Source organism: Dendrobates tinctorius, unplaced genomic scaffold (assembly GCF_039654945.1).
Source record: "Dendrobates tinctorius isolate UK_male_01 unplaced genomic scaffold, ASM3965494v1 ptg000085l, whole genome shotgun sequence".
Classification (NCBI taxonomy): Eukaryota; Metazoa; Chordata; class Amphibia; order Anura; family Dendrobatidae; genus Dendrobates; species Dendrobates tinctorius.
Window position 1 is genome coordinate 6,241,551 of NW_027361753.1, and position 15,390 is coordinate 6,256,940.

General features: G+C 43.8%; 1 protein-coding gene across 3 annotated transcripts in view; it reads right to left on the reverse strand.

Moving 5' to 3' along the window:
- The window catches only part of MALT1 (MALT1 paracaspase), a 139,711-nt gene that overhangs the window by 31,432 nt on the left and 92,889 nt on the right, over window positions 1-15,390 (reverse strand). For 2 of the 3 annotated variants that reach the window (XM_073584803.1, XM_073584801.1), the window contains exons 5-7: window positions 13,971-14,146; window positions 11,074-11,170; window positions 10,273-10,317 (exon numbers count right to left, since the gene is read on the reverse strand). In XM_073584803.1, the coding sequence (XP_073440904.1) occupies window positions 10,273-10,317; window positions 11,074-11,170; window positions 13,971-14,146 (318 nt within the window). The remainder of the gene's footprint in view (window positions 1-10,272; window positions 10,318-11,073; window positions 11,171-13,970; window positions 14,147-15,390) is intronic. The other variant, XM_073584802.1, reaches the window with a different exon arrangement.

Here is a 15,390-nt window from a genome sequence, read left to right on the forward strand (position 1 = left end):
TGCAATTTAGCCAATATGATATGCTACATTACATGCATCACAGTTTTGTGATATCTGTCTTGGGGGAGGGGCTACAACTAAAGTGGCGGTATTACAGCTATCACATGACATCTTTTCCAAGCCCCTAGTGGCACAATTTCAGTTCAAGACTTGGAAAGCTGGGTGACATTGCTGTTACATTTATCACATTTGGTTGCACTCTGATTTTCTAAATTTCGGAAAAGAATGAATAGGGGGATATTATCAGAAGACTCTCATTCGTGCCCTTAATGAAATAATACATATGTGCAGTTACACTTTGAGTCTGTGGGTGGCGCTGTTGTCACAGATTTGCTTTGAGGATTCCGGACCTGATTTGCAAGATTCGATTTCCAATATGTCAAGGCTTGAGTATGTTTACTTGTGACACCAAATAAATGTCACCGTATAACAACGCTCATCACCGCTCCCGACGACATCAGACAGAAAGCAGAAAGGAAATTGGAAGGATGATCGGGCAGGAAAGCCGTGTGCGTGCCGCCAGGAGCTACGGGTTACCAATCACCATACGTGCAAATGAGGCAAAGCCAAAAAGTAGCAGCAAAGTAGGAGAAAACTCTTTGCATCCCCTCATTCATTCTGTAGTATTTATCTATGTTTTATGTGCATCTTTTGAGCGAAAGTGTCCTTCGTGGCGCTATCATTTATGGAATCTCTCTGGGAGGGTTTGACTTTGTAAGATCAAAGAATATACATACAAGTCTCCTACAAAAGTCTAGTATACTAGAAAAGTCAGCACGACCAGATGAACGTTTCCTGTGTGTGGAAGATGTATCATTAGGCTCAATACATGGGCGCCACTCCTCGTTTGTTCCTCTGGTTGAGGTGTCAGCACACTGATGTATACTTTGCATTGCCTCAAATGACATTGCTTCAGGTTCTCGTCCTCTAGTGCCCTGACTTTTGGTTTCCTCTTTTTTTATGTTGCTTCAGGTGCTCTATGAATCCAATACCACATGACCTCATTTTAGTGGCTTTTTACCAGGTGCCCCTCTAGTGCCTCTGCTCCAGAAGACCCTGCTTAGTGTCCTTGCTTAGAGAGAAGCAGAGCACCTTTGGTGGTTCCCTGGTTGGAACACTAAATGTGCTGGGAGGTGGGTGGAGTTGAGAATACTTATAAAAGAGCGGGAAGGTTTTAGGATTAAGTCAGTCAGTCAGTCAGTCAGTGAGACGGGGAGTCTGAGAGAGGAAGCCACTCAGAGAGGAGTGGGGATCCCTGGAAGAGGGATGGAGGAAGGAGTGCTGCAGCTGCCTCAGTGATCTGAGCCAGCTGGCACGGGAAAGGAAAGAAGGAGAAAGACATTGAACCGAAGCCTGAGCTTTCATAGAAGGGAGAGACAAGTACAGAACGTAGGAGTGAAAGGGAACACAGAGGACGTGGGTTAGAGGAAGAACCCTGCCTAGAACTTCTAAGCGCAAGGCGGGGACCGATCCCCGAGGTTGTATGGACACTAATGGTTCTGCAGCAGACACCGGTGGAGTAGTGGGCTGTAAATGCACTACTCCCATCTAAGGCTTGGGGGCACAACAGCAATTTTGATAGAGAGCCAGGACTCAGGAGTAGAGAGTCCCCGAAGCAGGCTACAGCTGTCTGCCGTACAAGTAGAGTTCTTGGGAACATCTGTCAGGAGGAACTCCAGTGTAACTCAGTACTAGGAGATCTTCACACTTAAAGGCGCTATAGAGGAGATGTTCAGAAAAGGCACATAAGTTGGCGGAGTGTTGGAAGGGAGCATTCCATCTTGCCTGGAGGTTGACTGAGTCCCTGACATGGAGGACACGGCACAGAAGCGGGCACTAAGGACTGTGAGTAAAGCTTTGGAACTACATGCCCTGGTGTCCTCCATTCCTTCCTGCGTCCGTCCGCCTGGCACTGCTACATCCCCTGCGCCAAACACTACACCATCTAAGTGTCTCTTCACCTATCCTGCCCTGGGACAACAGCCCTGCCTGTGGAGGGCTATAACATCATTGCTGCACCACACCATCTGTCCCGGAGGATCTGTCTGCAGCGTCGGCTTAACACCTCCCTTGCCGAACACCACAGGTGGCGTCACGAACTATTCCATTAACTACATTCCACCACTTCTACACCCGCCATTGCTTGGGCGCCTGGGCCACGGACCGGGTCACCGCTGCTGTGACACATCCTGCTGACACCGGCCCGGTACCGAATACCCCACGGCCCTGGGAGGGCGACCCAACTTGGTGTCACGAACAGGATGACGAGACCCGATGCCATCGGGTTCTGTGTGCCTAAGATTTGTTGGACTTTTGAGAATGTGCAGAAGACCCAGTTTAATAGACTGTAAAATGAACATTAAAAATGGCCGTTGGCGTGGAGAAGAAGGGCGTGACGAGATGGGAGGTCCTAGGAAAAGACCGCAAACAGTCTTGGGCCTCCCCTGCCTGAATTACTATGTGACAGCAACATGGCCCACCCCCGAGGGGTTCGTATACTGGCTTGGTATGGAGGCGCTGGAAGAAGACACCGCCCCAAGAAGGAGGGGCAGAAGCCAGTGGCAGGAAAGGGGCCGAGAGAGGAGGGAGAAGAATGCCAGAACGCCATGATGGAAAGAGAAAAGAAGACAGAAGAATAGGGGAGGAGAAGCCACTCGCCCCCAGGCCGCCCCTGCGGAGGCTACGACCGCTGATACACCCTTTGCAGCGGTTGCCACCACCTCACAACCGATATTGCCATTGGATGAGTCCCGTCCAGAGGAGATATATGAGGGCTCTGGAGCAGAATGGAGGGCCGGGACCGCGTCCCCGTCTGGACCGGGCGCGGTTGCACCGGCCTCCACTGACGACCCCGGCCGAAACCGGCCTTGCCCCTGCCTGAATCCAACTGCAGTCCACCCCATCAACAACTCCGGGAGTTGCGGCTGCCGCTGTCCACTACCAGGTGCCGGGACTGGAACCTCGCCTGGAGGCACAAGGTACCACCACCGCCCCTGACCTGACCCTAGCCTTGGGAATGGAACCCACAAATAGAAATGGCCCAATTGACCTCCGCCGGCAGCCCCAGGCTGCAGTGCTGCCAGCCAAGGTCCCGATGGACACTGAAGAATCGGATTCCGAGGAACCAGCGACAGCAGCGGCTGAGTCACCAACAGCAGCAGAAGTGCATCGGTGGTAGCGGATATGCCGTCCCCGCAGGCAGTTGACGTTTCCATGGCCCTTTCAATTACCCCGACCAGTCCCTATCTCTCCCTGTGGGAGGTGGAGTACATGCGCTTAGCAAGCAACCAGCAACAGGATGAAGACACCCAAAGTATCACATCTGGTAGCAGTTCCCAATCATCAGCTTCCAGAACCCCAGGAGGGAACAACAACCATTAGTCAAGATGTTTCCTTAATATAGCTCTCGTTACCCAGGAGGGTATTTGCACAGTTGTGCCATTGTTTTCTTTTATTGTACCAGTTTTCCTATTTTTGGTTATCATGCCCTAGTTTATTTTTCCAGTGTTGCCCAGTTTTGTTGGCAGCCTTTCCATTGAATTAAGGAGATCATGAACGCTGAATGGTCCAGAACTTCAGTTGTAAATAGTTGCACCTCTTTAGATGCCCTCTCTTGGTTTTACATAGAACACTTTGTGAAGATAACGTCTACCTCATTTGGAGCATGACTCCAATCAAAGGACACTGCAAGAGATCCCGGCTGGGAGCAGTGTCCAGCACTTACAAGAATTATTGAAAAGTTTAATGTGAAGTATTTAATAATGATGTGTCTTATGAGAGTAAATGGCTTTTATATATAGAATGTTTAAATAAAGAGATAAGAGATTTGGATAGAGAATAATAAAGAATTGAAAATGTAGATGATGAACCAGGCACCACGATTGCCACTCAGAGTTAAGAGAAAAGAAATGTGTTGATGAAGAATACTGAAGTGGTAGTGAGTAACAGACAATAGCACTTTGAATTAAGTATTACATAGAAAATTACACTTTTGACTTAGGATTTTAGATAGTTAATTAAGAATTGTTTGCAACGTTCAAGAATGCGTGTCTCTCACATTGGGAAGTTTAGTATAAGAAATGTTTATTCAGCATTACAAAAATTTGTAAGTTCCTGTATTGTCAACTTTGTGTACCTTGCAGCCCGCGGACGTGCTGTGTTTAACAGGGAGGTATGTGGCGCCCCTGAGGCTCAGTTGCCACAGAGGTACTGCACCTTCTCCTAAGGTGTGGTGCCCCACCATCCAGGTAAGTTGGAGGCTCCTGACCACGCTCCAACACTTGCACCCCACACAATAGAGTAGTTCAGCAAAATCACATTGCGGCTCCTTGCTTAGAGAGAAGCAGAGCACCTTTGGTGGTTCCCTGGTTGGAACACTAAACGTGCTGGGAGGTGGGTGGAGTTGAGAATACATATAAAAGAGCGGGAAGGTTTTAGGATTAAGTCAGTCAGTCAGTCAGTGAGACGGGGAGTCTGAGAGAGGAAGCCACTCGGAGAGGAGTGGGGATCCCTGGAAGAGGGATGGAGGGAGTAGTGCTGCAGCTGCCTCAGTGATCTGAGCCAGCTGGCACGGGAAAGGAAAGAAGGAGAAAGACACTGAACCGAAGCCTGAGCTTCCATAGGAGGGAAAGACAAGTACGGAACGTAGGAGTGAAAGGGAACACAGAGGACGTGGGTTAGAGGAAGAACCCTGCCTAGAAGTTCTAAGCGCAAGGCCGGGGCCCGGTCCCCGAGGTTGTATGGCCACTAATGGTTCTGCAGCAGACACCGGTGGAATAGTGGGCTTTAAATGCACTACTCCCATCTAAGGCTTGGGGGCACAACATCAATTTGGATAGAGAGCCGGGACTCAGGAGTAGAGAATCCCCGAAGCAGGCTACAAGTGTCTGTCGTACAAGTAGAGTTCTTGGGAACATCTGTCAGGAGGAACTCCAGTGTAACTCAGTACTAGGAGATCTTCACACTTAAAGGCGCTATAGAGGAGACGTTCAGAAAAGGCACATAAGTTGGCGGAGTGTTGGAAGGGAGCATTCCATCTTACCTGGAGGTTGACTGAGTCCCTGACCCGGAGGACACGGCACAGAAGCGGGCACTAAGGACTGTGAGTAAAGCTTTGGAACTACATGCCCTGGTGTCCTCCATTCCTTCCTGCGTCCGTCCGCCTGGCACTGCTACATCCCCTGCGCCAAACAGTACACCATCTAAGTGTCTCTTCACCTATCCTGCCCTGGGACAACAGCCCTGCCTGTGGAGGGCTATAACATCATTGCTGCACCACACCATCTGTCCCGGAGGATCTGTCTGCAGCGTCGGCTTAACACCTCCCTTGCCGAACACCACAGGTGGCGTCACGAACTATTCCATTAACTACATTCCACCATTTCTACACCCGCCATTGCTTGGGCGCCCGGGGCCACGGACCGGGTCGCCGCTGCTGTGACACATCCCGCTGACACCGGCCCGGTACCGAGTACCCCACGGCCCTGGGAGGGCGACCCAAAAAGACCAATGTTACAGAACGTGTGTGGAATCTAGGGGACATGTTGGGGATTTTGCATCCGGTTTCAGCTCTGTACACTGTGTACATCCTAGTGTCGTGGGTCGGTGGACATGACAGATGTCTTGAGGAGATCATTTGCATATTCCCAGTGCCTTCTGGGATAAGTGAAGAGTCTCCGCGAGCTCAACGATCACTGGGTTTTGGCTGTTGCAGCTGAAAAGAGGAAATCGGAAAACCAGGGGAAGAGTCTTGAGGAGATCATTTGCATATTCCCATTGCCTTCTGGGATAAGTGAAGAGTCTCCGCGAGCTCAACGATCACTGAGTTTTGGCTGTTGCAGCTGAAAAGAGGAAATCGGAAATCCAGGGGAAGAGTCTTGAGGAGATCATTTGCATATTCCCAGTGCCTTCTGGGATAAGTGAAGAGTCTTCGCGAGCTCAACGATCACTGGGTTTTGGCTGTTGCAGCTGAAAAGAGGAAATCGGGAAACCGCGCGCCGACAGAATTTTGGCTCATCTTTCATCGTTTTTAAGAAATATGAATATGGAAGAGGCCAGGAGCCATTTGGTGAGCTGCATTTCTTGCTACATGTTCAGACTTACCAGTGGAAAAGCCAAACTTCACATGCCACAAATGCAAGCTTGTGTCCCTGTTGGAGGAAAAGTTGCAAAATCTCGAAGAGAGGTTAGCTACGTTGAAGATCATTAAGGAAGGTGAAGAGTTCTTGGATAGAGCAGAATTATCTCTTCATGTTACAGAAAGAGAAGAAAGAAGGAATGGAGACATGTGACCCAGAGAAGCAGGAGGATCAGGAGGCAGTCAGCACCCATACTTCTCAGGAACCAGTACCAGGCTCTCACGCAGGAAAACGATGAAGAAATACATCAGGATAAGACTTTGCCAACAAGCAGCAACCTTGTACGCCTTCAGAGTCCTCCTGGATAGAGAAAGAAAAATGTTGTGAAGAAGAAACAGAGAGTTGTAGTCATGGGGGATTCCCTGTTGAGAGGAACAGAGGCCGCTATCTGCAGACCGGATATAACTTCAAGAGAAATGTGCTGTCTTCCAGGTGCAAAAATTAAAGATGTGTCTGACAGGATATCAGGACTCTTCAGACCTACAGATGACTACCCATTCCTGCTACTACACGTGGGGACAAATGACACCACAAGAAATGACCTGGAAACCATCTGCAGAGACTTTGAAGACTTAGGCAAGAAAGTGAATGAACTGGGAGCGCAGGTGGTCTTCTCTTCCATCCTCCCAGTGGATGGCCATGGAACAAGGAGGTGGAATAAGATTCTGCAGGTGAACAACTGGCTACGTCGATGGTGCCGTCAGCAACGATTTGGATTTATGGATCACGGAGTGAATTACCTTTACGATGGACTACTTGCTAGAGATGGGGTGCACCTTACGAAGACTGGAAAACATGTATTTGGAAGTTGCCTTGCTACACTTGTAAGGAGAGCTTTAAACTAGAACAACATGGGAAGGGAAGCAAAAGACCAGAAAAAGCCATACACCTGACAAATGCTATTGAGAACTCTGCTATTAGAAGTGGAAAGGAAGAACAAAGACAAAAGAATCTAATTAATAAAAATATTGGAGAAAGAGAAACCAATCACAAACTAAAATGTTTCTATACTAATGCACAAAGCATGGGCAACAAACAAGGAGAATTGGAACTACTAACACAGGAAAAGAAATATGATGTCATTGGAATCACTGAAACTCGGTGGGACAATACACATGATTGGAATACAAGACACAACTTATTTGCAAGAAACAGACTTGATAAACGAGGAGGAGGTGTCGCATTGTATGTTAGAAACGCGTATATCTGCACAGAGATTGAAGCTTCAGAGACTAGGAGTTCTGAGGAAACTGTTTGGGTAAGAATACAAGGACAGAACAATGGAAAGGACACCATTGTAGGCATTTACTACAGGCCGCCTGTGCAAGCTGAAGATATGGATGAACTCTTTATGCATCAAATGGCAAAGTTCTCCAAAAAATATGACATAGTTGTCATGGGAGATTTCAACTATCCAGACATTTGTTGGGAATCTCTCTCAGGCAAAACTAACAGGTCAAGGAAATTCGTATCCTCTCTTGCTGACAACTTTATCTTCCAAAAGGTAGGGGAGAAAACAAGGGGAACTGCTACCTTGGATTTAATCATTGTAAACAGGGAGGAAATGGTTGAGGAGGTAAAAGTGGCTGGGACCCTAGGAGGTAGCGACCATGCTATTTTAGAATTTTGGATGACTAGAGGAGGAAGACCTGTGAAGACTCAGACGTCAAGGTTAGATTTCAGAAAGGCAGATTTTAAGGGATTCAGAAAGAGAATTGGAGGGATCCAATGGCTGGATATCCTTAAAGAAAAAAATGTCCAGGAAGGATGGGAAATTTTGAAAAATGAAATTCTCAAAGCACAATTGTTAACAATTCCGAAAAGAGGGAAGAATAGGAAGCATTTAAGGAAACCAGGATGGATGAACACAGATCTTAAGCACATGCTAAAAAGGAAGAAAAAAATGTTTATAAAATGGAAAGAGGGAGGCATATCTAAAGAAGAATATAATGCTGTTTGCAGAACCTGCAGGGCACATATCAGATTAGCTAAAGCTGAAAATGAATTGAGGCTTGCAAGAGATGTCAAAAGCAATAATAAAGGATTTTGGGGATATGTCAAAAGTAAAAGAAAAGTCAAAGATGCTATAGGATTTTTACAGGATGAAAATGATGAAATGGTAAGACAGGATGATGAGAAGGCCAAACTTTTAAATTCCTATTTTGCATCTGTTTTCTCTCAGAAAGGAAATGTAACATCAACTGTTCTTCACTGTCCTATTAAGGGAATAGAAGAATCCAGGATATATATAAACAGAAAGATAGTGAGGAAACACTTAGCTAACCTAAATGAATTCAAGTCTCCAGGTCCAGATGAATTACACCCCAGAGTACTGAAGGAGATAGCAGAAGAAATTTTTGAACCCCTCTCCATAATCTTTGAAAATTCTTGAGGAACAGGAGAAGTCCCAGAAGACTGGAGAAGAGCAAATGTTGTTCCTATCTTCAAAAAGGGGAAGAAGGTGGACCCAGGCAACTATAGGCCGGTGAGTCTGACTTCTATACCAGAAAAGATCTTTGAACAAATTATTAAACAACATGTATGTCAGTACCTGGATAAGAATGAAGTGATTAAACAGAGTCAGCATGGGTTTGTAACTAATAAGTCATGTCAGACTAACTTAATTTCCTTCTATGACGGAATCACTGATTGGGTGGATCAAGGAAATGCTGTAGATATAGTATATCTTGACTTCAGCAAAGCTTTTGACAAAGTATCTCATACAATCCTTATTGAAAAAATGACTAAGTATGGAATGGACAAGGCAACTGTTAGGTGGATTCATAACTGGCTTAGTGATCGGACCCAAAGAGTGGTCGTAAATGGCTGCACATCCAGTTGGAAGAATGTCTCAAGTGGGGTACCACAGGGCTCTGTCCTGGGCCCTGTATTGTTCAACATCTTTATCAATGATTTAGATGAAGGAATTGAGGGTAAACTGATGAAATTTGCTAATGACACAAAGCTAGGAGGGATAGCTAATACTAGAGAAGAGAGAGAGAGGATTCAAAAAGATATAAACAAACTGGAGAAGTGGGCAGCAACTAACAGAATGGTTTTTAACAGGGAAAAATGCAAAGTACTACATCTGGGCAATAAAAATGAAAAAAGCATATACAGAATGGGAGGAATAGGGCTAAGCAACAGCACATGTGAAAAAGACTTGGGTATACTAATAGATCACAGACTGAATATGAGTCAACAGTGTGATGCAGCAGCAAAAAAGGCAAATGCAATTCTAGGATGTATTAACAGAAGCAAACATTCTAGATCACGTGAAGTCATTATTTCCCTCTACTCCTCTTTGGTCAGACCTCATCTGGAATATTGTGTCTAGTTTTGGGCACCACATTTTAAAAAAGACATCAACAAACTGGAGCAAGTTCAGAAAAGAGCGACCAGAATGGTGACCGGTCTGCAAACCCTGTCTTATGAGGAAAGGTTGCAGGATTTGGGAATGTTTAGCTTGCAAAAGAGAAGACTGAGAGGAGACTTAATAGCTGTCTACAAATACCTAAAGGGCTGTCACATTGTAGAAGGATCAACTTTATTCTCATTTGCACAAGGAAAGACTAGAAGCAATGGGATGAAACTGAATGGGAGGAGACACAGATTAGATATTAGAAAAAAACTTTTTGACAGTTAGAGTGATCAATGAGTGGAACAAGCTGCCACGAGAAGTGGTGAGTTCTCCTTCAATGGAAGTCTTCAAACAGAGGCTGGACAGACATCTGACTGGGATGATTTAGCGAATCCTGCTTTGAGCAGGGGGTTAGACCAGATGGCCCAGGAGGTCCCTTCCAACTCTACGATTCTATGATTCTATGATTCAGATGTCGGCCCCCACAATCCTGATACTGATGACCCATCCCAAGGAGGTGCCATGAATACACTAGTCTTGGACATACTTTTAAGGACTCATGATGGCAACAATGCTCCGCTCCTATATTCCGCCCGCCATATGACTGCTGGAAAGGAGACACAAGCTTACTGCCGTGCAGGAAGGTGACAGCGCAGCAGCGACAGATCATCCACCATCACCATAGATGACCGTTCGTGCGATTTAATTTGATTTTTCATGCAAAATCAATACATCCTCAAGCCAGAACATGCAGGAATCACACATGCACCCTACCTTCCGTGCACTCCATAGCGACGTTTGTCCAGAGCTTCGCATTTCCTTTTATTTTGAAAGAAAAACAACATTTAATATTTTTCTAGTAGATTTTCTTTTAGTAAAACATGAGCACAGCTTATGCATCATACCAACATCCTGAGCCATCCAACCCCGACCTGATCAGTGAGACCACGGTCACTTATATTATGCCAAAAGTACTAATACCTGGTTTACAAACAACACTATCACTGTGCTTGATTGGCAGCAAACTCACCCGACCTTAACCCCTTAGAGAATCTATGGAGTATTGTCAAGAGGAAGATGAGAGGCACCAGACCCAACAATGCAGAGGAGCTGAAGGCTGCTATCAAAGCAACCTGGGCTTCCATAACCCCTCAGCAGCGCCACAGGCTGATCGCCTCCATGCCACGCCGTATTGATGCAGTAATTGATGCCAGAGGAGCCCCCGACCAAGTATTGAGTGCAGTTACTGAACATAGATTTCAGTTGGCCAACATTTCGGATTTTACAATCATTTTTTCAAGCTGGTGTTATAAAGTATTCTAATTTACTGAGATAATGACTTTTGGGTTTTCATTGGCTGTAAGCCATAATCATCAACATTACCAGAAATAAACACATGAAATAGATCACTCTGTGTGTAATGACTCTGTATAATATATGAGATTCATTTTTTGTATTGAAGAACTGAAATAAATTAACTTTTTGATGATATTCTAATTTGGTGAGAAGCACCTGTAGATATTTTTTTTTTTACTTATGAGTAAGGGACCTTGTGTCATCTGCTTGACGACTTACCAACTACAACGTCCACCTTCTTACTGTCCTCAGTTTCATGACCGTTGGACACTCGGCAGTAGTAAGTACCTTGATCTTCTGCCGAAATGCAGGGAATCTAGATAGAAAGCAAATATAGGACGGATATAGGTTTTATTTCCCATAAATGACCTGATCTTCAGCTTACCGGCGCAGCTTTAATCCAGAAACAGCGCCCCCTTTTGTCCACAGGCTGCATCTAGTATTGCAGTTCACTGAACTAGACACTCTGGGGATAAGACGAGTGGCGCCGTTTCTGGAAAAATGGGGCATAGCTGCAATACCGTACACAGCCTCTGGAAAAGAGTGGCACTTTTGTGAAAGTTGCAATACCAGGCGAGATTAGCATTGTTTTACGGAAGAACGAGGCTGCAGTGCTGAACTGCGGCCAGGAGCGGCGCTATTTCTGCAAGTTACTGTGCAATTTTCTCAACTTTCTATTTAAATCTCCTAAAACAAGTCTGTGCCGAAAAAAAGAGGCAAGTTGTTGTATGACAGATAGCACTTAAGAGACACAATTCAGGATAGGGGGGAAGCAGCATGAATATACTGTACATTCTGCCCAAAAATGCGTCCTACTATTTTTACTGTATCATTAAAGGGATACCTCCACCTTAGACATTGATTTCAAATTCATAGGAGGTCAGACATCATGAGAGCCACTGTTTCCATACAGTACAAGATAACATCTCTTGAGATTTTGGCCACTAGAGTGCTCAAATAATCGCCAAAAAAAACCATCCACTGTTACTATTTTCCATAGCGGCCACTACAGGTGAAACATAGTATTACAATATTACAGTGATCAGATGATCGCCCCCAAAAATATATTAACTGTTACTGTTTTCTATAGCGGCCACTACAGGTGAAATGTAGTATTACAAGCAGCAACTTAATGAATATCCAGCATCTGCAAGACAAGTCGGACCATTGTTTATTTTTTAGCAGCTTTTCCTGCATGGCGGAGGTCTCTGTAGTTTTTAGGTTGTGCGGATTTTGTTGAAAAATCCGCAGGACAAAAGTCCTGAAGTTTATCTGCGGATTAACCTGCGGTTTTGCCCTGCGGTTTCACACCTCATAATGATAAGGTGTGAAACCGCAGCGGAAACCGCACAAAGAATTGACATGCTGCGGATTGTAACCCGCGGAAAAATCCGCAGCATGTGCACTGCGTTTTTTTTTTTTTCATAGGAAATAAAGGTACTGTACAACGCAGCAGAATCTGCTGCGGACCCGCAGGGCCAAAACCGCTGCGGATCCGCAGCAGAATCCGCAGCGTGTGCACACACCCTAAGGCGTCCCTAGACCTTAGTACATGATACAGACAGGTGATGTCTTGTGACTCAGCATTGCTTTTAGGTATCTGAGGTATGTGCAGAATTCTTTTGTGCTACTTTGCTATGGACTGTGGGGTTCTTTCGGATTCTGGTCTTCAGGAAGGAACATTGGGAGTTGTAAGCAGGTCATCTAGTGAAGACCAGTCCGGTTACTACATGTCCAGGCATTCAAAAAATGCATGTATTTCCAGGTAAAATAATTATTGCAATTGGGTTTCATTAAATTTTTTTGCACCATTAGTTTCCCTGCACATTAAAACCTTGATGTGGTCAGTAGCCATAAATCAGCCAGGAGGAGCTTAAAAAAAGACACAAAAAATAATTACTAGCTTTTCCATGAGATCGAGCTCACTGACAAATTCTTAGTTTACTCATTCTGCACCCAGCAACAAACATTGCATCACATAAACTATATTAGGCAAATGGAGAAAAATTTTTTTAATAAAACTGAGATGAAAAAAAAATATTTTTTTTTAACTCCAAACTACAGTGGTGTTTGAATGTTTGTGAACCCTTCAGAAAATGTCATATTTCTGCATAAACTTGAACTAAAACTACATCAGAAATTAACATTCCTAAAAGTAGGTAAAGAGAACAGTGCCTAACAAATGAGTCAAAAAATATTAGAATTTGTATTTCTTTTTAAATTTGGAAAATGATCTAGTATCACATGTTTGTGAAAAGTATGTGAACCTTTAGCAGATTATTGGAAGGTGAAATCAGTCTGGTGTTTTCAATCGACGGGGTCATAGGTGTGAATGGGTGACCTGTTAAATTTTAAAGACAGGGCTTAATCAATGTCTGATCTCCTCAACACGTTTGCGGAAATGTATCATGGCATGAACAAAGGAAATGTCTCAGAACTTGTTAAAATTCGTCAGGCTGGAAAAGTTTAAAAAGCATCTCTAAAGAGCTTAGACTGAACAACTCAACCAATTCACAGTAAGACAGATTGTGTACAAATAGAGGAAATTTAAGACCATTATTACCCTTCCCAGTAGTGGTCAACCAACAAACATCACTCAAAGAACAAGGCTTCTATTAGTCCGCGAGCTCACTCACAAAGGTACCCAAGATAACCTCTAAGCAACTAAAGGCCTCTCTTACATTAGATATTGATAATGCTAATGGCAGGACTGCGAAAAGTAAAGCGACTGCGCTCCAAAATGAACATTGCTGCTTGTCTGAGGGGGATCACATACCTTTAAGCACCAATTAAATATATGAAAAAAATTATCCCAAAAAACGAACAAGCCTTTTTATAAAGTGAACTTTGGCCCCGATATATTAAGACTGGTGTTGTAATTTTTGTGACAAATGAACATGTTTTACCCCAGTCATCTAATTATTTTATAGAATTAGAAGGTCTTGTATAAGATCCTTGGAATGCTGGATGGAAACCCCTGTAGGAGCTAATGATGGTCTCCAGACACCACTGACTGACAACCACTGTAGAAGATGTGACGACACCATTAATGGGTGTCACCTATCTTTTCTATACACTGTATGAAGTGCAAATAAGATATTGAGCACCACATATACCGTATACAGTCTGCTTGTGGCGTCCACCACTGGTATGCCATTTTTGTACCACTGGTAACATGGCAGCGGCTTTCCTATGGCTGCACAGTCCAGCATCAGCTTGGCCCCCACCTCCAACGTTTGGGACTCTGGTTGGTTACAGATCTGAAGCTTGTAGTCTGGTAACATAGAGATTCCTAGGAAAAGGGAAAAGATGTAACACTCAGCTCAGATCCACCAGAGACCTTGATATCGTCGCTTCCTAGATTTTACTCATGTCCAGACTCATGTCGGCACAGCTTATTATACACTGGTGATGCTGCATGTTTACACAGGATTTAAAAGCCAACACACATTACCTGTAGTAATGGAGCTACGACTAATTTTATACAAACGTATGTTGCAGTCTTTGTTATAGCACTTATATTCTTTCACATAGGCGCAATATTATAGTAGTTATATTCTTGTACATTGGAGCAGAATTATAGTAGTTATATTCTTGTACATGGGAGCAGTATTATAGTAGTTATATTCTTGTACATAGGGGCAGCATTATAGTAGTTATATTCTTGTACATAGGAGCAGTATTATAGTAGTTATATTCTTGTACATAGGGGGCAGTATTATAGTAGTTATATTCTTGTACATGGGAGCAGTATTATAGTAGTTATATTCTTGTACATAGGGGCAGCATTATAGTAGTTATATTCTTGTATATAGGAGCAGTATTATAGTAGTTATATTCTTGTACATAGGGGGCAGTATTATAGTAGTTATATTCTTGTACATGGGAGCAGTATTATAGTAGTTATATTCTTGTACATAGGGGCAGCATTATAGTAGTTATATTCTTGTACATAGGAGCAGCATTATAGTAGTTATATTCTTGTACATAGGGGACAGTATTATAGTAGTTATATTCTTGTACATAGGGAGCAGTATTATAGTAGTTATATTCTTGTACATAGGGAGCAGTATTATAGTAGTTATATTCTTGTACATAGGAGCAGCATTATAGTAGTTATATTCTTGTACATAGGGGACAGTATTATAGTAGTTATATTCTTGTACATAGGAGCAGTATTATAGTAGTTATATTCTTGTACATAGGGGCAGTATTATAGTAGTTATATTCTTGTACATAGGAGCAGTATTATAGTAGTTATATTCTTGTACATAGGGAGCAGTATTATAGTAGTTATATACTTGAACATAGAGGTAGTATTATAGTAGTTATATTCTTGTACATGGGAGCAGTATTATAGTAGTTATATTCTTGTACATAGGGGCAGCATTATAGTAGTTATATTCTTGTATATAGGAGCAGTATTATAGTAGTTATATTCTTGTACATAGGGGGCAGTATTATAGTAGTTATATTCTTGTACATGGGAGCAGTATTATAGTAGTTATATTCTTGTACATAGGGGCAGCATTATAG